Genomic DNA, 26,027 nt, shown 5'->3' on the forward strand with positions numbered 1-26,027 from the left:
TTTCATTGCAGTAGTCAACATTCACATTGCTTCTATGTAGACTAGAATCAACATAGGGGAGAATATGTAAATATATGAATCTTAAATCACATGCTAATGTCCAACTAAAAAGTTTTTAATTCAACTTTTTATACTTAACTTTTTCTCATTATTTTTTATTTATTTTTTAAGTGGGATGAGGTCCAAAAGTTTCTAACTAGCCCAAAACATCGACCAGTTATACTGAACAGATCAGCATCGACCAATACAAGCAATCCCTTTGGATCGACTTTCTGTTATGGTGTGCAGGATTTGATATTTGAGGTAAGTTTTGTTCTCTCTGATAAAAAAATTGTTTCTGTTAGCTGCCTTCTGTGATTTTAAAAAAGGTTAATGGATCTAATTTTAAAGAGTAATTTTAAGACTAAGGTTAACTTTAAAAATGTGTATGTATGGTGACTGTAACTTGTTTTTTTTTATCCTTGGGTAATGTAACACTAGTTGATACCTTTTATTTCCCCTTAGCCTAAAATTTGTGATGGCTTTAAAGTTTTCATGTTGCTTATTTTGAGGAGAACCTTTTTCTCATCCACATTATAACACCCTTCTTTGACACATAAAGTCTAGTAGCCCTTTGGGGTAAATATATGATCTTAGCTCCTTCCATGGAACTTTTTTCCCCTGTAGGCCCCCCCCCCTCCATCCCCTTTGTACACACCGAACTTCATTTGTAACCTTTCATCAAAAGTACCTTAGCTTGCCTTCCTGTATAGCCAGCCATGTACAAGTGCACAATCTGTTTGTTTTGTGTTTAGATGTGAAACAGTCTGAGAGGTTCATTCCATTTCATTGAGCGCCCCCTCCCCCCACCTCTTTTACTTTTTCAGACCATCAATTATAACTTACTAGGTAATTAATGATTTGTCAGTTGATTTGTTTTAAAAGAGTTGTAGTCGTGTTCCTATAACATAGTGAAGAAATGTAGAGAGTATGGACCATGTATGGTATTCAAAGATATGCCTTAATATTATGGTACTGTCCTACATCTGAGTACACAGGAAAGAATGTAATTGATGAGAATTTCTTTATATCAAGCTCATTTTTTACTTTCTTGCTACTAGTTTTATCATTGAATAGTTTTTTATAACTGCATACATAAATATTAGGTTTTCATTATCCATAATTGTGGGATGAGTGGTGAGTGGCTAAAACCACTTGGCTACTTATCAAGGGCGCAGCATGGAAACCTTAGACCTTATACTCTCCCCCCCCCTCCCCCAAGTTTTCACAGAAGAGATGAGACCACAGTACAATAAGTATGCTATAGCAGGAACAAATGCACTTTACAATATTTTTGTTAGGATTTGAAGATTTCTCATTTTTAATACAATTCTGTAAGTACCAATTTCATCTTAGTGTTGTTTTCAATCTCTGTTAAGCAGAGTGTTGCAAGTTGTTGCACTATTGAGTTGATTTTTTTCTCGTAGTGTCTGAGTTGATCTTTTATTTTTCAGGTGATGTCAAATCAACATATAGCCTCTGTTACTCTCTATCGCTCATCCAACTTACGTGATACACCCTCCTCCTCCTCCTCCTCTTGATGTACAAACTGGCAAGCTGGCTATGTGACCTGATGTATGCTCGACATGTACTCAACTCATTCCTTGTTTTACACAAGGGAAATAATCCATGGGAATTGCAACTGTGGTTATTCTGCTTGTGATTAAAAACAAAAAAAGACATGTAACCTTCAACCAGAAGCTTTTGTTTGATTGGGCTGATCCCAATCAAATGAGCTTTCTATTAAAAGACATTTGTTTTATATTAAAACAATTCTAGATAGAGTTAACCTATTTATTTCTTACAATTATTGACCTAATGAAATTGTAGAAATCCTTGAGTGGAGACTCCAGTCTATTACTTATAAGTTCTCACAGTTCTACCATTGTATTGTGAAACAAAAAAAAACGTGTGTATGGCACAGCATCCAATGGTTGTTTCAGATTTCTCAAGAAAAACTATTTTCTAATACTTTATCATTTTTAATGTTTGCTCAGTGCCAATGTCTTATGATAGATTTGAAGATTTGAAGAGCTGACCCTCCTTGTATATCAAAGCCTTGTTTATAATTTTATCTTTTTTTTTTTTTTGGGAGGGGGGGGTCATATTTTCTTTGAGTTTGACTTTTGTTTCAGTTCCTAGATTCTATAAAATGTGATGAAAATAAAAATGTCATTTACAATAAGATTTCAATTGTAATTATGTTTTTATTAAAAAAAAAAGTTTTAAATTAAAAAAAATATTCAATGCTTATGAAACTTTTGACCTTTGATGAATTTAAAATGCCACAAAATTTTGTGCTTTGGACTTAATTTGTCCATTTATTAAATGTTTCAACATTCACTCCAAAAGACTTTTCAGTTCTTGAACAGATATTGTGTTGGAGGGTCACTAGTAGATATTTAGTTGTTACAAATCCTTTTTGGTGTAAGCTTTGATATTTTAAGAATAATTCATTTTTTATACAGTAACTTAAATTTTTTTTAGTTATTTTCTAGATAAATGAGTTATCATTTCATTTTCTGAGTGATGAACTTATTTGTTCTCTCCTGCAATATCATTGGTTGTTCTGAACACTTCAGCGGCCATCAAATTTGATTTGGGCAGTAGACTGACTGCAGATATGTCTTATCAATGGTTTGTTACTTTGAGGCTTCAAATAATGTCAGTGAACATTGTTCCAGTGTTTAGTATTTAGTGTACAGGGGCCACAATGGACCACTCACTGTAAGTAGTCCATTACATCTGACATATAGTATGCTCTTCTCTAATTACTATGTATATTCTATCAACCTTTTGAGTTGTATTAACTGTATCTTTATCGTGGGGTTTAATAAAATGCATTCTGGGTTGGATTGTTTTCACACCACACAGCAGCTCTTTATTTTGTTGAACATAATTTCATGCCAGGGAGATTTGTAAGCACACTTTAGCCATCCAGAAGTATGCTGATGGTTAAACCCAGGTTCCTCATCCTGTGAACTAGGTTTCATAATGTATATTGTTCTTGGTAGATCAACTGAATTTCTCATTTTGACATGGATGGATTTTTTCTAACATTTTGTACCAGGTATTTGGCTGTTAAAGCTGACATTCTGGGAGCAGGATTTCATTCAAACATCAGGCACCATTCTCATGTTTTGTGCTCAATGTATAAAGCCCACAAGTCATGTTCTTTTTAATTGATCAGTACTCTATTTATGAAAGTATAATTCTGTTTGACAGTTCCTAGTGCTTTCAATTGACACCATCTCTTTGTTTCGCTTGCTAGAGGTGTGTTTTCAACACCATCTTTAATTTAGCTATAGAGGTTTGTTCTCTCTCACAACACTTCCTTGTTTGTGTCTCTAGAGGTGTGTCCTCACACCATTTCCTTGTATATGTCTCTAGAGGTGTGTCATCACACCAAATATCCTTGTATGTGTCTCTAAACATGTGTCCTCACACCATTTCCTTGTTTGTGTCTCTAGAGGTGTGTCCTCACACCATTTCATTGTTTGTGTCTCTAGAGGTGTGTCCTCACCATATCCTTGTATGTGTCTCTAAAGGTGTGTCCTCACACCATTTCCTTGTTTGTGTCTCTAGAGGTGTGTCCTCACACCATTTCCTTGTTTGTGTCTCTAGAAATGTGTCCTCACACCATTTCCTTGTTTGTGTCTTCATAGGTGTGTCCTCACACCATTTCCTTGTTTGTGTCTTCAGAGGTGTGTCCTCATTTGTTTTTATAAGTAGCTTTTTTGCTGCAGTTAAGAGTTGGACAAACCATTGAAGCTTTATTGTTTTCTTTTACAGAATGTTTTGATTCTTTTTCAAAATGTAAGGAAATATTTTAGACACATTTTTTAAAAATTCTGTAAGAACAAACAAGTCAAATCTATGTCTATCACTTGGTCTTAAGTGAAGGGCAATGTCTATCACTTGGTCTAATATTTTATTTACGGGTACATCAGTAAAAGATGTGAATTGTGTTGTCACTGAATGAAGAGCCCCTCTCTGTTCTGTTTCTTGCTGCCAGTCTGTTCATATTGACATCAACTTTTGTGTCCAACTTTTCTTTCATACATCAGAAATATTGTCAGATTTTTTAGTTTTTTTTCATGCAAAAAATAATAAAATAAAAAGTTAAGTGCCTCTTTGTTATTTTTTTTTTTTTTGCTGTAAAGATATCAACTTTTCTAAGTCATTAAAAAAATTGATCTTCTTGTTTATACATTTGATTTATTGATATATGTCACATTTGTATCATTAAAATGTTACATTTAAAAAAAAATATTCTGTATGCCACTTCAGACATGTCCAATAAGAACTCAGCTTTAAAAATTATATTTTTAATCCTTTCTACACTGTTAAAGGAATTTATTTATTTTGTGTGAAAGCCACAATAACATTTCAAACCTCTGATCCTTTTTGTGTTGTAATTTTGTTTTGGTGAATTTTTCTAAAGCTCAATTAATAGAGTTGCATAGTTTAGTCAATATATTTAGATGACATTGTTAATGACATATTAATATTTTCACACAAAAAAAGCACTCCAGAAATATTTGAAGTAAGACTATTTCATTCCATGTAACATGAACATTGATGAGTCAGTGACTAGTGGTGTTGCTAACTCTAGAACAGTAGCAAGAGAAGGATCTCACATTTCTTGCCTCTTTTCAAAACATACTGCTACCTAAAGAAACATTTTCCAATGAAACCACTCTCTCTTCAAATGTTTCTAGTACTATCCTCTTTGTATCACTACATGTCCTTAAGTCAATGTTCATCTTGCCATTCATGTCATACTGTAATCGTGTTTGTAAGTCCACCACCAGTTAAGTTGAAGTGACCATCTGATCAATGATAGTTTACTTTTCATAATATATATATATATATATATATAGCATTGATATTGTGATAGCCATAATCTGAGAACAGGGTTAGTTATGAAAATAGTTTTCAAGGGCATTTCTGTGTCTTATGATTGACTGAACACCAAGTCAAAAGTTTTGCTTTTAGTGTGACACAGTATCATTCCAACTCTTGGCCAGTGAAACCACTCTGATCCCTGGAGTCAGCACAAGGGCAATAACTCAGTCATGTGTTAAAGCATTACTATTTCCTTGTCCACTGTCCTAGTGTAAGTACATGTTTATTGGATGTCTCCATTATATACAATTCATGTCTGACTTGAACTACACAGTGAATGATAAAATATTTGCAAATGTTTATAGTGTGACAATTTTCTTATTAAAAATTTCTATGGGGACAAACTTATATATTTGTCTTGTTTGTTTTAAATCTAGAGATAGAATTTGTCTGTTTAATTTTTTTTTTTTTTTTTTTTTTTACGGTCTTTCTTCTGTGACACTGGTTTATGTCATAAACATGAGCTGGAACATTAGCTATGTTCTGAATGATGTCACCCTTACAGCAGTTCCTCCTACTCAATGCAACAGTTTCGAAAGGAACAGCATGTACCCAATACAGTTTAAAACCAGAAGGTTTGCAGGCTGCCAAAGGTCACTGCACCAAATTTCCTCAGAGTTCACCTTTTCTATATTGAGGTATAGCCAGAAGGCAGCAGAGGTTTGGATTCAGAGTTTTTCTTCTACTTTGTGGGTATTCTCTGTACTGACAAGATCAGAAGTCAATAGATCTAGATAGAAAAGAACAATTACTTCCCCTGCAGAAGAGGAACTGGTGGACAGTATTAGACGGTAGAAACAAAAAAACAAAGAGTTGTCTGTTCTTATGGTACAACTCCCCCAAGAGAATCAGGAAGAAAACAAAAAATAAGGCTGCCTGATCCTGTGGTTTATGGACTGTCATATCAATGGTCCTGGGTTCAAAACTATGCTGCCCATCACCCTGTGGGAGAATTGGGCTCAGATGTAAAATTCAATTCTTTGTTTAAATGTCTAAAAAGACTCTGTACAGAGCTCATTACACTCCACTTGTAGAATAAAGCAAAAAGTAGACACTTTAGTTCAAATTCTTAATTTATCTTTTGATTTCAACAAATTAAATATTTGCGATTTACTCAGCATTTTTAAGAGAACTTTGAAGAATGTTGGCTGTCCAATTACTGATCAATATACATAATTAAAATTAACTTTTTTTTTAAATTATATATTCCTTTTTTTTTTAATACAGATAGTTGTGTGGAAACAAAAACTTAAAATTCCACCCAAAGTGGTCCCTACATGCAGGTTTCAATATTTTCTGCATGAATATCAGAAGCTATGAACTGCAAACTATCAACAATCAGAACCATATCTCCATTAATACATAAGATGTCGAAGGTTTTGCTGTATTGTTAAGCTGACTCTTGACATGTCATGATACCACAGTGTATGAATGGATATATATTATTATTACACTAGTTAACCCATGGCGTAGCATACACCAGTATTTAGGACTTAGGCCACTGCAACCTTTGCAACCGCAGTGGGACCCGCGCTAATTCTAGGTGTAAATTGTTAAATTAAACCATTTTATAACTTATAACAGATTTCCCGCGACCTCATGATTTAGCAGAAGCTCCTGGAAATCTCCGGAAATTTCAAAATATACAAAAAAGTTCTGGAAATCTCCAGAAATTATTAAAATCTTTTGATAACTCATAAGGATCTCCTGAAATATAGACAAAATTGTCATTTTGGGGTATCATTCGATATGGAAAACCCCAATCCTACGTGGGAAAAAAAAAACAATGCGTTATACAATACCCGTAATTGTGGAATCTGGTGAAAGAAGCTTCTCGCGCTTCAAACTAATGAAGGTTAACAATTCTCGAAGATAGATGGGAACATTTGGTAATTCTTGCTATTGTAGGAAATCTAATTTTTATGATAAAGTGTATGACTTTGCTACATGCAAGGCTTGTAAAGTAATTCTGTATGTAGTAACGAATTTATATCTAATACAAACTCTTTAATTTTCACTTATTACCCATATCCCTACTCAAACTGGGCCTTGCACAATCAGTTACGTGGGGTAACTCTAGTCCGACTTGCATAAATAAAAGAATTATCTTTCCATGATGAATGTCCTGCATGGTCGGGCAACGATGAGAATGATATATAGAGAAGATAAATTGTTTATATTCATATGTATTCAAGGAACTGATGGTACTAAAGATATGGTTCAATGTGAATCTGGCCAAACTTGTCTTATTGATGGTTTTGTACAGGAACTTCTCATTCTGGCCAGGAAGAAGCTTTATTTAAATGTCTAAAAAGACTTTGTACAGAGCTCATTACACTCCACTTGTAGAATAAAGCAAAGGTATAGACACTTTAGTTCAAATGTAAGTAGCTTGGAGAACAGAAAACAATTTAGTAATACAATTATTTTTTATAGCATGAATCTCATCTCTGCCTGTGGTCCAGTCTACTTCCAGGCGTCTCGGTTCTGGGCAAGTCTCTTCAACTTTCCCCATGTCTTGCCCATCTGCTTGGCACCTGCTTCCAAATCGCTGCACCATTATCTTTAAACATGTTTTCCATGGTTCATATTATGCCACAGAGTTATCATTGGACGTAGAAGTCTGTCTCAATTTTTATCTACCATGCGCTAATATTTGAATATTCTTTTATGTATCCTGGGTTGTCCTCTCTTTCTTTCCTTAGGGAATCCAGGTGAGGGCTTGCCTTATCATGTTGGATGCAGGTTTGCCAAGGGTGTGACCTATCCATCTCCAGAATTGTGGTAGTTTGCTTGTATGTTATTAGGATTCAAGAGGAAGTCTTTCCTATCTGAGCTCACGTTTTTTTACTATTACTAGTGACGTGAATAGTTGTAAAAATGGTGTGTATTATTATGAATTAAAAAGCTTGCTTATTTTATTTAAAAAATTATAACTGTTAGTTTTCAGAAAAAAAAAACGTAGCTATTGCACGAGAACTTTGCAAGATCTAAAATATCAAATTGTCAATATATCTTCTAGTTTTAGCAATTTAAATGGGAGGGGCTGACAAACAGACTACACAAAACTAGTAGCAGTTATTAAAAAACAATTTAAAATGAAACAAAAAATTGTCTCTATTTGTGGTAGGAAAATATTTAGTATAAAATAATTAAAACAAAATATTTTGTACATCTGAATATAGAGAAATTGTTGAGACTTTGATCTCTATATTATATTGGGCCTAGTTCAATGCCTGCATACAAACTTTGCAAAAGAGAAGTTCTACCTCTCAGCAAGAAATCAATCTGCAGACAACTCCCTAGTAGCACAAACTTTATTGGCAGAATATTTACACAAGATTTTATGATACAAAGTCATGTCATGATCAATCAGTTCAGACACACACACAGATTCTTTCTCAATTTGTTCTGTAAGAATCACATTGAAATCATAAATACATTTTTGGGGTGGGGAAGGGAAGACTCCTTTGTTTACAAAACCAAAACCAACCTTTGCAAGTTGCCACGTATTATGCTCTAACAAACTAGCTTTCAAGCAGTTGGAGAACAAATTACTTTCCATGTCACTTATCTAATAAAAGGATTTTAATTAATTTTTTTTTCAGAGACTTAAACATAGTCACACTATGGAAATATGGCTCGGAGTAGACTTTGCATGACAAATATATAGATATAGTATATATCTCTCTCCATCTCATGTTCAATCTGAATCACAGCATGATCTGGAGAGATTAACAAAATGGAGTAGAAAAGAACTTGTACAATATAAGTTCTTCAAGTCAAAACATTCAATACACAGCTTAGTGTAATGGGCACATACAAATAATGGCGTGGCCTGCATTCAAACACATCCTTACTAGATATTGTTCCCTTACTTGGATTAAAACCTGAAAGGAAAGACTAATATATATATAAATAGAAGATGACCATGTGATATCTCAGCAGCAGAGAATTAAACAACTCAGAGCAGAAGTTAGCAAAGATGGACACAAAAATTGGTAAAAGGGAAATAGATCTACAATTATATACTTTAAGCCAGCGGTTCTCAACCTTTTAGGCTCGGCGACCCCTTTTTACAACCCCCCTACTCTGCCGCACCCCCCCCCCCCCCTTGCATACACACACAGCAATAGAAGAATGGACAAAATCAATTCATTTTTTCGATGGTCTTAGGCGACCCCTGGCAAATCGTCAATCGACCCCCAAAGGGGTCGCAACCCACAGGTTGAGAACCCCTGCTTTAAGCAGAAGAGTCTGCAAACAATACAGACCTATATATTTATATATATGTCATCTAGACTGATCAAGGAGATTTCTAAACATAATATCAAATCGTTATTTCACTAGTTATTTTTGCAGTACAAAGTATGACAATAATATGATAGTATGTTTCTACACTACACAAAATTTCAATGACAACTCTCTCTTCTCAATAGGAGACAACCCTATGACCAGCACAATGACCTTCATCTTTGTCATTGCTAGATACAAATACATAGAGATCTTGGAGTATAGCTTTATTTCTATCTCTATGATTTAAACAAATATCAGAAATGGCAGTTGAAGCAACACAATTAAACAAAGTATTTCTTTACTAACTGATTGATCAAGCTAAAATGACAATTTTATTTTTAGAATTTAGTAAAGTATTTTATCCTTGATCAGTCTAGATATTTGTACAAATCAATATACTATTCAAGGGAAACTGAACATCTCCACAGTGGTATGTACAGCTAATGGTGCTTGTTTAATGTGGATTCAAATGGTAAATGTTTCTATGAAGAACAAATGGCAATAACAAGAACCATCTTAACTATGTAAGTGTTCATCTTAACAACACAAAGCTGAATATCAATTTCTGTTGAGAGTTGTCTTCAGATCAAATTCATTTCTAAATCTAAAAGCAAAAAAAAAAAATGCCTTATCTTGATTAAAGACGCTAATCAAATTTAATGGGTTTTTTTTAATTATTAATGAAATCAAGCAAAGTGTGGATGAATGAAAGATTCTAACAGAAATAAAGTAGATACATAAGTAAGGTCAAACACTATCAATCAATAAAGTCACCATTAAGTTCCAACTGAAGTGGTGAGTCTTGTTGTCTTGTTTGCATTGAGTTTCAATCCTAAACATATTTCTGTGGCTGAAACTTGAATATCAGTCAAGCACAAATGTCGACATTCTAAATGTGTAGTGAATCAATACATTGATGGTACAGTGGAAACAATAAATTGATGGTTTGAGTAACTTTATACGGGATGTGAACACTAGATTAAACAAATGAAGCATTCCACATTAAAGAAAAAGACTAATGATGTATAAACAAAACTGGGAGTATAAAACCAATAAAACCAATAGTGCCAAGTTAAAGACAGCAAACTATTTAGTGATTGGAGTCTATCCATGTTTTAAATGTAGTAGAAATGACATGTGCCTCAACATAGGTGAAACCAACTTAGACATAAATTGAAAGAATCTAGAAGCCACTAGGAGAACATGTGCGCCAAGGCATCTGTTAATGGAACTATGGAATGGTTGATCAACAAAGTTGTCCACATTCAATATGCAAAACTCAGCATTTGACTTAGTTCATTAAATAAACTTGTTCAACAATGTATTTTTAGTTACTCTGTGAGTTGGTTATAGTTTGGACAGCTATGTGTTTAATGATTGCTATTACATTGCTATGTGACAGACTGGGTACAAGAAGACTTGCAAAGAATTTTCAATCACTTTTTGTGTAGCTAAACAATCACAATCAAAACACAGCAATCCATTCAGACTCAATTAGAATACTCACAAAGTCAGAAAAGGAGCACATCTGTCAAACATAACAGATCCGTTATAGAAAATATATAATCATTTGTACACAACATATTCCTCTAGGCACAATCAATCTAAGACAACCATCAACAACATAATTTCTCTGTACACAGCTGACATCTTGGGGGTGACAGTTGTGTGTGAAGCTTGAATCAAACTCTTGATGGAAGACAGACAGGTGTAGCATGCTAAACATTTCTTATGTCTAGAGAAAAAACAATGGTCAAAACATCAGACATTGATTTGGTTTCATTGAAACTAAGACTAACTAATGGGGAAACCAGAATAATATTATGAGAAAAATGTTTTAAGTTTTGTAACTCCTCCAAAAAAAAATATGGAAATATAGTTGGGGTCTTATGTGTCCTTCTTTTTTAAGCCAACATTTAATCTTGTTTTTAAAATAATACAACAATATAGTATATTTGACATACAGGATAGCTGCAAAAAAACAAACAACCCACATACACAGTGATAATTTCTACTTTCACTAAACCAGGCAGATCTAAAAAAATGCCTTTCTGTGTATGGGAGTGTTTTTCTGTGTTTCTAAAACATAAAGATAATATTTCTTTTGGCTACATTTAAATCTGCTTATGACAAAAAAACTTTACCTTTCTTCCCGAGATATATCTACAAACGATGATGGTGGTTCTTCCATGTTACCCTTTATAACATGGCCAAAATTTTTTAATACCAGCTTGACTGCATTAGCCGCAGCCATGACATGACTAAAAAAAGATGATACAAATATCCAAACTTTAGCATCTTTTCCATTTTATTTCAGAAATACATTGGGATAAAACATGAATTCTATTGAATCAAAATTTGTTCAAATTAAGGTTGACCTACCTTTCATATTTGCTACTCATCAATTCTTTCAACTGTGGTAACAATAAATTACACAGGTCTAGTGACCATAGAGTTCTACAAATAAATCAAAACATTAAAGATAGCTGGTTGTTGAAAAGAACAAACAATGCACTTAACTCTTTCTCTCCTAATCGATGATACCATCATTGATTTTGACCTCATTAAATTAAATTAATGTTTAATTTTTTAAACTTGACTTTGAATTATAAAAAAAAAAGAGCATGCATTTCCATATAAAATACATCATTTTCTGATAACAAACAACAAAGATATTGAAGCCCAATCATACCAGGGGTAGTGAAATAGTAATGAGCAAAATGAAGAATTCCTTCCAAACGTGGAAAAATAATTACGGAGAGAAAGAGTTAATACTAAGTTAACAAAAAAAAAAAGCAAAAATATTTTAAAAAAAAAAACAGACTCATCACAGGGAAAGAACTCTGCACCTTTAAATAAAGTAGAAGTTATTTCACTTGCTTGATCTCAAACAAAATAATTAATTACCAATAATTAATGAGCTGATTGGTTAATTTCTTTATTGATTCATGTTTAGTAAAGTACAATATATTTTTGTTCAAAGTTTCAACTTGATCCTAGAATGGGTGTGGGAGAAATAATGTGTTCAATCATCTAAGGAGCGAAATCCCAAAATATTTAGCCATATCTGTGAAGATTGCCGGATTAATTTTCCTTGTTGGTATCAAACAAAATAATTAATCAATCACCAGTAATTAATAGACTCATTGATTAATTTTTTCTAGTGATTCATGTCTTGCCTATGCCAATGAATAATTGTGCAAAGTTTCAACTTGATCCGAGAATGGGTGTAGGAGAAATAATGTGTACAAACTTTTTTTTTACCCGACAGACAGAGTTGATATAAGCTTAGTAAACATATGTTAACAGTCAGAACATTAAGATTTAACTAAACAAGTTGTTTGTGCAATTCAATTGTTAGTTATTGCAACTAGTGTAAATATTTTCGGTCTACATACGCTCTAGTATTGATGATACTTAATAGGTCAACCATAACAGCAGGATCCTTCATAGATAGAGCTGAATCAATGGCGGTCTGGAAAGAAACAAATACAAAAAAAAATGTAAATACTATTAGAAGCAGAGGCTTTTCATTTTATCAATTATGGAGCTACCTTTTGGACACATTATAATTTTGCTAATAAAGGGCAAATTAGTTTATTATTAAGTTAAAATTTTAGTTCAGTTTTAGAAGTAAAGGCATAGTATTTCTTCATTTTTTTCTTTAAAGTATCAGTTCAGAATGATTAGTCAAAGATTAATCAAAATGAAGCTGAAATGTATTCCACGATTATGAATGAATAGCTGTGCAAAATTATACCTCTTTACTTTGAGGATTTCTTAAGGGTGACATTTCAATTAAACATACCAGGAACAAACAATACACATTAATTGAGCCAACTAAACATTGAGGATTGTAAAAAGTTCTATGGACAGTACCTTTGTGTTTCCTGATGTCCACATTGCTCTGACCACTTGCAGGTTTCGACTCCTCTGAATTAAAACTGTCATCATTGTATTATGACCTTTGTTTAACATGTCCAGTATTTCATTCTCATTCAGATCACTAGCAGCTTTCTGTTTCTAAATTAAGTAAACGAATAGTGGAATATAACAGCTCTATCTCCCATGTACATAGCTATATACTCCTAATATTTTAATACCAATGTCTGATCCTAAATACTGGTTCAATCACTTACACACAATGTTATTCACTTCTTTCTGTCTACTTACAGGTAAAAAGTCTGCAGGCTGCACACAACCAAATGATTCTCTAACTGATGGCTTCTGCTGTTGAACTGGTTTTATTCTAGGAGAGATTTCTTTTTTTACTGAGGCACTAGGGGCTGTGACTTTGACTGGATCTGGCACTGAAATGTATGTAAATAATTTTGTATTTTAATCACTTTGGAAACATGTAAAGAGGTAAGGGTTCATAATTAAGTATTTATTAAAATGTTCATGAACACTGACTTTTATTTATAACTTAAATCTAAACCTTATACCATAAATGAAATAATTCAGAAGTTATTTTCGAATACCAAAACAAAATTTGACCTGACACGAGGGATGTAATCTAAGATGAGCATTACCTAAATAAAAAACACGAATCAGGCCCTGAGGATAAGTTTCACTACTGCAAAAAAGATTTGTTCTCCTGATTCACAAGATGTTTCTATTTGTTCTTCTGATTCACAAGATGTTTCTAATAGAATTTCTAAATACATTTTATGTTGCAGTTTTTCTCATATTTATTTATCATTGGTCTAGTGAGACATTTAGTTAAATCATTATAATAGCTGATGGTAACATCAAATTACACCTCTTGAGATTGAAAACTACTTGATGATTATATAAACTAAAGAACACATTAGATTGAAACAAATGTAAATATTTAAAGTCATGAGTGTACTTTAGAAAGATAGATTGAACAGTTTTTAAACAAAAGGTCTAGCTCATCTGTATAAATAAGTGTTGCTATTCAGCTTTCTGTTGTTAAGTTGAACACATACAGTTAGGATGCTACTTGTTATTACCATTGTTCTTTTTTTTTTTTTAAATATATTTCATCATTAACTCTTAAAAACCGTAATTTTTTTCTCATTCTACCGGAATTATTTTTTTTTCCCACAATTTTTATCACATATGCCTATTCATAAACGTCATACTGTTTTTTCTGTTTGTTAAAACATAGACATGTTATATAAAATTTTGTTGGAAATTGAATGTACTACAATATAATTTATCTTTTAGTGTTATAGATAGTCACTGGAAAAAAAAATTAGGTAATTTCAGAGATGAAAAATTTTTTTTTTAATTTTAATACGTAAAAATTGACTTACCCAAGTAATAAAGAATATTGCAACAGTCCTTATTCATTATTATAGTATGAAATATTAAAACTCTATCCAATTATCTACTGAAAAAACATAACACTGTCAAACTTGATCAATATTTACACTTTCAGTGATCCTTTTAATCACAGTCTCATTCCAAAACAAAATTATGAAAATAACAAAAAAATGAAACTTGAAGATATATATCTATATATACATTTTGTACACAAAATCAAACTATTTACAAGTACTGTGTACACCAGATTAAAAATTAACTTTGGTGTGCCATATCTCAAAACAGTGTTTTGGATGGAGATGAGGATGACCTTCACAGCCTTTGCAAATAAAGTTGCAGCGTTTTACTTGTTTAGGCGTGCTGCATACCTTACATCTTCTGTCTTGTTCGGTGTAAGCAATACAGTGTTTGGCTCCTTCTAGACGTTCAATTGGATTAGACAATCGAGGACGTCCAGGTTTTGTGAAAATTGTTCTGGTTGGATCAGGCATGATTGCGGAGGCTTTGCAGCACAGCTCGTCGATGACTCGTTGCTTGAAGCTTTTCAGAGTCATCTCATGTTTCTTCATTGTTGGTGGTCTTGTAAGGCACCAGAGGATATAGGCATTTACTGTGGTTATCTCTAAAGACCAGTAAAAAATCTTTTTCCATTTTTTTGTTCTACGAGTGTGGATGCCATAGTAGCCAATCATCTGATCAGCACGATCACAGCCATTCATGCTGTAGTTGTAAGCATGGATGGCTCCTGGTTTTACTTTGCCCCTTTGCACTGTGACATCCTCTGCTGTAGCACTTGTTGAAGCAAGGATGACTGGCTTTTTTGCTTTTTTGTCCTTCCAGGTTAAACACAAGATTTTATCCTGGAGCATCCAGTATTTGCTTTGCATGTGTTTGAGCACAATGGTTTTCAGAGCTTTGGGGAAGCCAACACGGTTGTTTTGTACTGTCCCTGTATAGTACTGTCCTTGATCCAGAAGATGGTCAATCAAAGCCCTTGTTGTGTACCATCTATCTGCATAAATATGGTAACCTTTACCCAAATGTTTCAAGAGGGTGTCAAATATTTTGATGGCCATTCCACCATTCGGATCAGCTTCGGGATCGTATGATGTATTTGCTCCATAGTATGTAAGGAGGTTCAATACATAGCCAGTACCACTGTCTACTAGACCAAAACTTTTAATATGGTACTTGTATGGTTTAGCAGCATTGAACATTTTGTACCTCCACCTTCCTTTCCATCCAATGATCATCTCATCTATGGAGACAGACTGATTTGGAGTGAACGCAAACTGAAATCTTTCAGTAAGGCTATTTACAAATGGTTCTATTTTGTTTTTGTCTTCAGCACCTGGCTCTCCCACATGAAGCATTGAAGAGTAAATTGTTTCAAATCTCTTCCTTTGAAACATCTTGTGATAAAAGCCTGTGTAGAGGTTGTCAGCGGTTGAGAAGTAGTCTCGAATTGACGATCTCTTGTCAATGCCCATGTTGATAATGACGGCTAAAAATTTGAGCCATTCGTACTCTGTGAAATTATGCCAATTGTCTCTGTTGAACCTTGATCTGGACAATGCAGGGCTATTTTTTACAATCATGTGTTCAGCATAATTGTTGACAGATCTAATAAAATCATCAGTAATATCAGATGTCATTAGAGTACCAAAAAAATGAAGTGGGGTAGAATTTTCATCTAGGCCAGTAGCAGGATTTATTCCTGGCTGACGACCATCTTTAGGCAAAAACCTAAAATTATTATGAGTAGATGGTGCTGGATGCAGATCTAGATCTACTTCTTCCCATTCAGTTTGTTCTACATGTAGTACATCAGCTGTAGCAATGCGAGGTTGCTTACTAGATCTACTAGGGCCTGGCTGGGGCGACGCCCCCTTTCGTTTACTACTATTACTAGATCTAGGCCTAGGGATATCTAATTCACTATCAGACTCGCTTGAAGGCTGAAAATCGCTTTCAGAGCTTCCAGGATAACTTTCTAAGTCACTCAAGTCACTATCATCCATATCTAAGAAGATGTTTAGTGCCTGATCAGCAGTAAAACGGCGAGCTGGCCTAGAGCCAGACAAAGAACAAGAAGGCTTGTCAGCCATGATGTAAACAAACGAAAAATTCACAAGTCACTTACGATAAAAAATATTTAAAACAATAAAAACAGCGTAGATCCACTAAGTATCAGAAGAAAAAAACTTTCAAAATGGCCGCTCTAGCGTTTCCTTAGACCATTTAAGGTATTAAAAACGTGGATTAGAAAAGAAAAAGAAGTAAACAGGGAAATAGTGATCGGACGCTGTCAGCGTCATTACGTTAGCACGGCCGGGAGACTGGTCGCTGTCAGCGTCATTGCGGTCTTGAAGAGTTAAAATCCATTTTATTCCTATTTATGTTTGCTACTTATGTGACTGAATGTTTTTACTCACTGTCATCATCTGGTGGGGGCTGGAAAGGTTCCACTCTCTGTCTGCCATTGGCTGAAACATGCAACACTACAATCATACATGCTGTTATGAATACAAACCAAAGAAAACAAAAACTGTTGCACACATCAGTGTTAGAGAAAATCAGTTGATCACAACAATGTCAGGGGCTCCTAATGTCAAGTATGAAGGTATCAATTATTTGGAAAATGAGTCATACAGTAGAGAAATGAAATGATCAACAAGGATGCGAAAAAAAAAAAAAAAAAAAAAAGCTTTAACAGTTCAGATTAATCATTGTAATCAAATTAAGGAGAATGAGCTCTTGTCAGTGCATGTTTTTGTAAGGTAGCCAACATGTTCCATACACATGGTTGTGGTTAAGAAATAATTCAAAGAAAAATCCCTGAATAAAAGAATAAAAATAGATTTTGGCTCATTATGTTTTGTCTTGATTAAAGTTAATGATAACTTTAACAAAAGGATAGAAAAGTTGTACAGAGACTCAAGAAAAATGTAAATACTTGCTGACATTAAATGATACATTGTTTTTAGAAAAATGTTTACAGAAACTTTGTAGAAATTTGTTAAAATAGAATTGAGAGGCAATTTGTTCAAATCAAAGCAGTAATATTTCAGTACTTAAACAAACAAAATGGAGGACAACAATGTCTAGATAAAACAAATGAGCGGTACTGGTCACTGAATAAAAATGCATTATTCTGCTCAGGAAAAAAGGAAACAGAAGCACAGGGGACTAAGCAAGGGAAATAATTCTCTTGTTTGACTCCAAGCTAGCAACATTTGTGTAAGTATCTAGATTATTTGAAGCAGATGATCCAAAGAGAAGTGTACAGGAGAAGTACATGAGGACAGCTCTACTGCCTGTTAGCACAATGTCAATGCACACTAGTCCAAGTCCAAGACAAAGCTGAATAACTCATTTTTGATTGGCTAGAACTAAGGAGTCAGATTTTTGTTTTGTTTTTATAATATATATATATATATATATATATATATTTACTTCCAAATGAAAAATAATGCAGTCTGTGAGCTTAAATTGCAAACTAAAACTCTGAACTCAAAGCTACCTTTAAGTTTACTGTAACACCAATTATAGAACTGTCTGTTTAAACACACACACTAAGTAAAACTATAAGAACACCTTCTAGGCCTACTACTGATTTCAAAACCACAAAATCTCTTTTTTTTTTTTTAAACACAAACTGTGTTCAAAAGCCAAGCCACACTTAAATTCAACTCACGATTTCTTGCATTTTCTTTAAATATTCTTCTGTAGTCATCTTGGTCCTGTATGTCTGCCTGGGAGGAAGCACCATCTTCATCATTGACATCTGGTCTTTCTTTGTCCTTACTGTCTGGAGGTGTGTCTGATCTCTTGGGCTCACTGATAAAAGACAAAAGTTAGTTGAGCTACATTAAGTATTATACACACACATAGATTGACACTAGTCACTGGTTCATTTGTATTTAGTAACAAAAAGAATGCAGAAAGTTATTTAAAAATGATTTCTAGGAGGCCAAATCAAATAAGTGAAGCTCAATGAAGAATAAAAAATCGTTTCGAAGAAAATAAGAAATCATAGCCGTTTACTTTGTTTCTCTTGAAGAAGATGTTGGTGGTCTGTCTGTTATAAAGCTGCGTCTGCCACTTGAGCTGATCAAAGAAATCATGAAATAATGAACAGTTATGAGGACAATTGAATAAAAATGTGCCCAAAATTAAAATGTTTGCAATTGTAATTTATATTGACCTACACAACAATATTTAATAATGTACAGCTCACCTAAGAGTATAAAGTAAAGTTCCCCTTTCAGACCTTGTGGTCTATAGGACAGATGATATAAAGGTCATCTGTTTCTGTGGCCTACAGTTAACGAGGGTGTTATGTGGCCAGCACAACGACCAACCGCCTTTACTTTTCCCCAACTAACCTCAGGTACCCATTAGAGCTGGGTGGACTCAAAGCTCCCGAAATTAAAAATCCCCAGTCTTCGATTCGAACACTGGACCCTGGTTCGGAAGCCAATTTTTTTTACCGCTCAGCCACAGCGCCTCCACCTAAGAGTATAGTAAGGTCAAATCTTTTTGAAGAAATGTTCACTTACAATTTCAGCTTTAGTTGTAGCTAGCTAGCCAGATAATATGTACCTTATATCTCATCCCATGGTGCTAATAAAAAAAAAAAACATTGCATGTTCAAGATCAAATCTTACCTGGTTAATCTTGGTGGTGTTCTTAAGTCATCTGATTTGCTAACTGCACCCGTGGGGGCAACTTTCTGAAAAACACAAAAAGTCCTTTGATAGACAACAAGCATCCAAGAAGTAAGAGCAAGGAGTAAATAGCTCTGCTGCTACTAAGTTGACATGTAACAGTGTTAAAACTAACATTAAGATAAAGTCACATGTAACAGTGTTTAAACTAACATGTGTCTAAAGTTTAAACTAACATTAAGATCAAAAGCTAAAAAAACATGTGAAGGACTTACATTTAAATCTACAACAAAGGTGGAAACATTCGTCTTAGTGAAGGACGCAGCAATCTGTTGAATAAAACAACATTAAACATTCCACAGTGGGATAAAAAATTACAACATTGATAAGCTTGTAAAATGTGACAAAACTCATTTGGTACAAGGTTTGCACTGAATCTATGTATTCCTAGTGGTAAGAACATTTACAAGTTCTTTGATCTCAAGATTTATCTAGAAATAATGAATGAGAAACTCATCTCACAGCTTAGAAACCTGGTCTACTAAACCACCTCAACAAGATGACACATCTATCCATTTAACAATCGCTTCCTCAAAGAAGTTTAATGGTGTGGGGAATATAAAAAAAAAGATGTGGAAGCTTTGTTATTAATTGAACTGAAATACTATGTTTTGTGCAGCATTCTAGAAACTCACCGCTCCACACACAAAAATCTATTGAAAAGAAAAGCCAGAAATTATGGTCAGATTATGGATTCCTGAGAGGTAGCCTCAAGTTTTGAAGAACCAAACTGAGCGCACTCTGTTGTGTGTCTCAAAACACTATAACATTGATCCGGGGGGGGGGGGGGGGGGGGGGGGGAGTGAGAGAGGCAGGCTTGTCCAATTTGTTTATGCAAAAATTAACTGAATAATTGTATTTCCCTTTTTCTGCATAACTATGACCCCAGCTCTAGTCAATTAGGAAACAGTCATTAGCTAGTGACTTAAGATAAATGGCTTATGCCCATACCATCATTCTTAATTTAACTGAAAATGTAAAAAGCCTAAAATGCTATTCTACTCACTAGCTGTGAACTTGTGATGGCTAGATCAGCCACTTCAGACCATGACACTGGGACAACATCATGACAAACAAATGGCTCCCAACCATAAACTTTCAAGCTGTCTTCACAACCACTATACAAACAAGTTCCCTCAGGATGGAAGATTAAACTCCTACATGCAAACACATTAAAGATGCATAGTTTTTCATTTTTGTCATAAAACTAGAATTACACAATATAAAATCAGCAATACATTTCAAGCAAAAAAAAACTGACAAACAGAAGAAATGTGAAGCTTTAAGGATCTTTGCCACTGAGATAATATTAATACATATAGTGCCATTAAACTAGTCTATGAACATTACCTGACAGGATGTTTGTCAGTATCAGAGCTGCTGATACACTGGAATGTCTCTAAGTCCCAAAACTTGACAGTTCTGCAAGTGAAGAACTTCTTATTGTTATGTCCATGAATACCAAACAAATGTTATATAATTATTTAGTAAGATAAATAACAAGAGATGATTAGCTAGCTAAAAAAGACAAGACTTCATTAGGCAACACGTATTTCCTCTGAAGAGCTAATTTCCAGGGATTTAGAAAAGGAATCAAAGGTTGCTCATTAGTCATAGATCCTCTCTCTACTTTGCTGGTTTGATTAAAAGGAATGCTATGCAATACATTAGTCAACTTAGTATCAGTAGCTTTCAGAGGGCATACCATAGTTGATTGGTACGCCTTAAGGTTGACCCCTAGAGAATAAGAGTACTTCTATATGATTTCCCTTAGTAGGCTGCTGAGCTCAATCTGCCCAAAGCTTCTGGTTTTAAAACCACTCTCACCTGTCAGATGAAATAGTTTGTTGATTTTAATATTTAAGCCCCATAAGTAGGCCTGGTGCTGGGCTTGATATCTTGTATATTTAGTTCGAAAATGCCTAATACCTAGTTGAGATGAACAAAATGAAAGGTTTAAATATGTTTTCTATATTGCTCTTACTTATCACTACTGCCTGAGGCCAACAAGAGATCAGATGGATGATATTCTACAGTATTTACTGGTCCTCTATGGAGTTTGAGCTCTGTTAATAGTTTACCTGCTGTGAGATCCCAGATCTAATTGAAACAAAAATGTTTGGAAAATCAAATAATGTAAACAATAGCATTAATTCCATTTTAAAATCATATTCTGAAATTATCAATTGTTTTTTTTTTATAAGATTAATTAATCCACACAACCAGTATTCAGAAATTCATATTTAGTTATGTAATAGTTGCAATCCAATAGTCTAACACCCTAGATGTTAAGTACCAAAAAGACTTCCAAGCTATTGGAAAATTCTTGGCAAAATAAAAACATTCTAGAGAAAGTCAACAAGAAAACAATATAATATATAAGCATATAGCCTGAATAATGACATTTGTCAACTAGAATAGTAATACACTGAAAGAAATTAAATGTATAAGCTTACTGCAGTGTAAGTCTTTGTTTTCCTATTCAGTTGCTAATATGGTTCTAAAATGAGCCTGTTCTAACAAATATTCTCACCTTTATAGTATTATCCTCACTAGCAGAAGCTATCCATTGTCCATCAGGAGTAAAACGAAGACAATTAACACAATTAGTATGACCCTAAAAAAAAGAGAAAAATAGTAAACTAAATACTTTTTCATTTTTAAAGACATAGTTCAAGGAAGTGCAGAAATCTGTTTATTTATTTCAATGACAAAGCATTCATAACAATGTTAACATACAAATAAAATCTGAAACATATTGATGCCTAGCATTACTGAGTAGTAAGTATGCACACAAGCACAAACAAAATTGAAGTAGTTTTGAATGACTGATATCAATACAAAGGTAATCTATTCAACAACACAATGACTTACTTTGTAAGTATATATACAACCTTTTCTTCTAATATCCCACAACTGAGGAAATAGAAGTAATCCTGTTAGTACTTAGTTATCAATGTGTGATGCCACTATGTGCAACTATATTAGTGTTCATACTACTGGTAAAACCGAAACAAAAAAATGTGAATATATTAAAGAAAAATCAGGAGATAAGAAATTCTAGTTTTATTTGCAAATGTATTTTTCTCTAACTGAAACCAACTTTGTACTCTATCTTGTAAATTCAATTATATTTCAAACAAGTATGTAAAGCAGAAAAGTAGGTCTATAATATTTAATTCTGTTTTGTGAATCAATTAAAAAACACTTAAAAAAGAAATACAGTTATTCTTTTATTGATGCCCCAGTCTGAAATCCAGATGATGCCACCAACAACCAAACTACTATTAGCTTCTTTATTATTCATGTCCAGAAAGAGATTTATTGCACACACCTTTACATTACAGTCCATGGATCCTGATGCCACATAGTTGCCATAAGGGTGAAAGTCTAAAGATTTGATCCCAGCTTTATGTCCTGTCAGTGTCCTTAAAACTGGAGGAACAAACAAACAAAAATTCTGGTTTCAGGACCAAAAATGTTCTAGTAAAAAAAAATGAATGTACTTAATAGACAGTGACCAATGGAGATTATAAAACGTTAACTGTAAACAACAAACTTTTGGCTTGCTCCAAGTCCCAGACTTTCAAAGCACCAGACAGAGAGCCAGCTACAACTAGTTCCTCATCATGACCAAATCGTACGCACTCAATGCTTGTAGTATGACCAGTCAAACTCTATCCATTTCAATGAAAAAAAAAAAAAATTCCCAAAAGAATGATTACATTATTTATTTCTCTAAAATGAATAAGAGTAAACATTCAAGTTAAAATTGATGTAAAGATTTACAAAACATTTTTTTTCTATGTAAAAACTGAAATAAAAATATCTCCAACATTAAATTATAGGATATATTTAATTAAAACATTAAAGTATAGGATTAATTTAAAATTATTTTAAAGGTATATTTACCTAGGCTGATGTTATGGAGTGTATACTTACCATAATACAATGGGGTTTTCCCACTGACCATAAGTTAACTTTACGATCATCTCCACCAGTAACCATCACCCTTCCAGACTTGTGACCTAAACCAAGACATTTCACATCTGATGCATGTGCCACAAAGTCCTCTAGTCATGGGAAAAAAAATTACAGGTTCAGAAATACAATTTTTTTTATACTGTATGTTATTTTTTTTTATATTTGACTTTTCAAAATTTTAAACATGAAATTTTTTTAATGTAAACATTTAATGAAAATTAACTTGCCAATCGATTGCTTCTAGTCATTTTTATGATTTGTATTTGATTTGTTATCTATGTCCCTAAAACTTTTTTATTTTAAACTTTAAAAAAAAAAAATCAAAATATCCATTGAACAATTAAATTATGACCTTAAGTTGACTGCTGTTGCTTAAAGTAAAAAAATAATGGGAAATAAAAATATCAGAAAATTAAAGAAATAGAGCTTATGATCTATTAATATAAATCTAGGTCTAGATGTCCAGACATGCTACCCTGCCTCATAGTGGCCCCCGGGTGGAAACGATTAGGCTAAAGGGTAGTGTCACGTACACTATGACCATATATGGTAACAGTTTTGAGTTGTTTGCCGACTTAGCTCGAAATAGCAGGGAAACATTAGACTGCAATGATTGGTTAGTCTGGGAGGTGTAAGTTGTTGATCACGTACGAGCTGAAAACCGGGGAAGATGCAAAATAGCCTCAGTCGGTTGTAAAGATTTGTAGGGATAAGATCTAACTTGTATGTAGTTAAGAATATATATTTTATTCGTATCAAGACTCAGATATATTATTGAATAGATCAGTTATTCAAGTACATTTAAGCATTGTAACTATTTTGTGTATAGTGTTTTCAAGTTATTAATTAAAGTAATTGTTTTTGAACGAAGAGAAGTTTCTTCATTGAATTTAGATCGTACTTAGATCATATTTGTCAAGTTGTAACTCCTAGACCTAGATGATCCTCTTATCAATTGGCAACATTCTATATGATCGTATCATCAACATAGATCTGTCTACTTCTATACGATCATCTTATCGAAAGATCATTTCAAGATCCTCGGCAATCACGATCGTTGATGGTGCAATATAGTTCAAGTCTGATCGTGACAGTAGCATCATCTTAGAGTGTGACATCAACACCATTGATGATCGTGACAGGTAGCAAAACAAGACTCCCGTGGGGTGCCTAAGGGGGTGCGAGAGCATCCTCATTGCACTGCGCGGAGTTGTAAAAAAGCTCTCACAACCTTGTCACAATCCAGGCGTTGTTCCTCAAGGGGCCGTTACATAATAAATGGCGTGTCCCGCATGGTTAGCCTGGTATAGAAAAGAAAAATGGCGGGGGTCTTAGTAGATCTATACACGGCCTCTTGCCCTGAGTCTGACCCACCCGCCAGACAAAATAGTGTACACTGTTTTCATACGGGCCGGTGAGAGTGTTTACTTTTGCTGGCCTAGAGTTCCAAGAGCCAAAGGCTCAACTCTACCTGACAGTTTAAGAAGAAGAAGGTCTAGATGTAGTAGTTCTGTACAAACCATGAAAATAAAGTAGTAAAGTAAAATTCTGTGAACTTTAACAACTCCTGTACACAAGCTCTGTCCGTACTACAAACTTAACTCTATAAATGTAAAAGTGCTAGAGTAAGTATTGCTATAAGCTATAGATCTATTAATGAAATAAAATTCTATAAATATAGGCTAAATTCACTGGTGATGATTAAAAGATGTTCATTTTAAATAATGAATTTAATCATAGATCTAACTCCTATTTATCATATCAGTATATAACAGAAAGGGGCATGATGGCTGAGTAGTAGTAGTACATTGAACAGTGCTTGCGTTCTGAACCAATGGGTTTCAAGTTCAATCAATCTTCAATCAATATTGTCTACTACAATAGTGTCAGTCAATAGGACAATAGAATACATTTACATCCCCTTGAGTTAGTTCAGTAGTTACACTGTTAAAGTCTGTTACAGTACTGAGTGAACTGATCTGAATATATTGATTACTAGACTAGATTTAGTCTACTTAGTCTTAGACTTAGAGATCTAGTAATACTAGACTAGTATTAGACTCTAGTATACTAATACTAGAACTAGTATACTGTATCGTATAGAATTACAGATTTTATAGATTTATGATTGATTGTTGATGCTCTAGTGACACTCTAGTGACCTAGTCCCACTCTAGTGTCTCTAGATGTAGATGTACTACTACTACTAGATCTAGTTATTAATTATTTGATTACGATCATTACGTTGGCTATATCTAAACATTCATAGAAGTTTATAGAAGCTTATCTTTGACTTTAGGTTAGGATTAACAAAACTGAACTTACGAAGTTTCCAAGCTTTTTTAGTTGTCGCCATAACAATGATTCAATCAGAATAATGTTACACTCATTTACTCATTACTTTGACTCTCTCTGTCTTCCCGATGATGTACTAGATCTAGTCATGTAGTCAATGTTACTGATTCAATGTAGTCTTGTAGATCTCTAGTCACTCTAGTCTAGATCTACTAAACTAACTATCTAGCTAGATCTAGATCTATGTACAGTCTTGATCTTTTAAATCTCAATTACTATTTTTTTGTTGTTAAAATTCCTAATTGATTACTAGACTACCACTATGTTTAACTTAGCGATTTTTCTTAAGCTCAAAAAGTTGTCAATTTAGAAAAACGACAAACAAATTATTTAGACTAATATTTTTCGTTATTCGACATAGAAAAATGGTGGCATGCACTTTTTTCTAAACATAGATTTTATTGGTTGAATGTCAAAAAGTCG

The 26,027-nt window shown here is 33.7% G+C and overlaps 3 protein-coding genes and 1 long non-coding RNA gene across 4 annotated transcripts in view; 2 read left to right on the forward strand and 2 right to left on the reverse strand.

Annotated features, from left to right (window-relative positions):
- Positions 1 to 2,066, forward strand: part of LOC106050671 (phagosome assembly factor 1-like) — a 35,395-nt gene extending 33,329 nt beyond the window's left edge. The window contains exons 13-14 of the mRNA XM_056035228.1: positions 172 to 303; positions 1,494 to 2,066. Of these exons, the coding sequence (XP_055891203.1) occupies positions 172 to 303; positions 1,494 to 1,580 (219 nt within the window). The 3' untranslated portion in view covers positions 1,581 to 2,066. The remainder of the gene's footprint in view (positions 1 to 171; positions 304 to 1,493) is intronic.
- A 1-nt stretch (position 2,067) lies between these two features.
- Positions 2,068 to 5,295, forward strand: LOC129927242 (uncharacterized). The gene is made up of 2 exons (XR_008778871.1): positions 2,068 to 3,550; positions 3,588 to 5,295. It is a non-coding gene; the product is annotated as an uncharacterized LOC129927242 (long non-coding RNA).
- A 2,751-nt stretch (positions 5,296 to 8,046) lies between these two features.
- Positions 8,047 to 25,987, reverse strand: LOC106050672 (katanin p80 WD40 repeat-containing subunit B1-like). The gene is made up of 20 exons (XM_056035226.1): positions 25,575 to 25,987; positions 23,208 to 23,338; positions 22,825 to 22,942; positions 22,600 to 22,700; positions 22,140 to 22,181; positions 21,799 to 21,882; positions 21,250 to 21,365; positions 20,616 to 20,687; positions 20,272 to 20,422; positions 19,481 to 19,534; positions 19,206 to 19,270; positions 18,583 to 18,645; positions 18,233 to 18,375; positions 16,971 to 17,021; positions 13,417 to 13,553; positions 13,123 to 13,266; positions 12,642 to 12,718; positions 11,626 to 11,700; positions 11,388 to 11,504; positions 8,047 to 10,978 (listed from the first exon to the last, which is right to left on the reverse strand). Exons 1-20 carry the CDS (start codon positions 25,603 to 25,605, stop codon positions 10,843 to 10,845), a joined length of 1,908 nt encoding a protein of 635 aa, XP_055891201.1. The 5' UTR covers positions 25,606 to 25,987; the 3' UTR covers positions 8,047 to 10,842.
- LOC129927241 (uncharacterized) lies at positions 13,583 to 16,932 on the reverse strand. The gene has a single exon (XM_056035227.1). It carries the CDS (start codon positions 16,641 to 16,643, stop codon positions 14,784 to 14,786), a length of 1,860 nt encoding a protein of 619 aa, XP_055891202.1. The 5' UTR covers positions 16,644 to 16,932; the 3' UTR covers positions 13,583 to 14,783.
- Positions 25,988 to 26,027: the final 40 nt, after the last annotated feature.

This window comes from Biomphalaria glabrata, chromosome 7 (genome assembly GCF_947242115.1).
Source record: "Biomphalaria glabrata chromosome 7, xgBioGlab47.1, whole genome shotgun sequence".
Taxonomy (NCBI): domain Eukaryota; kingdom Metazoa; phylum Mollusca; class Gastropoda; family Planorbidae; genus Biomphalaria; species Biomphalaria glabrata.

What these genes read in the sequence shown, in the direction of transcription:
- LOC129927241 (XM_056035227.1), bottom strand. Translation starts at nt 16,643, where the DNA reads ATGGCTGACAAGCCTTCTTGTTCTTTGTCTGGCTCTAGGCCAGCTCGC.
- LOC106050672 (XM_056035226.1), bottom strand. Translation starts at nt 25,605, where the DNA reads ATGGCGACAACTAAAAAAGCTTGGAAACTTC. An exon ending in GTGAGGATAATACTATAAAG is followed by an intron (nt 21,366 to 21,798) that starts GTGAGAATATTT and finishes TGTTTCAATTAG; the next exon opens with ATCTGGGATCTCACAGCAGG. An exon ending in GATATATCTCGGGAAGAAAG is followed by an intron (nt 10,979 to 11,387) that starts GTAAAGTTTTTT and finishes TTTTTTCTCTAG; the next exon opens with ACATAAGAAATGTTTAGCAT.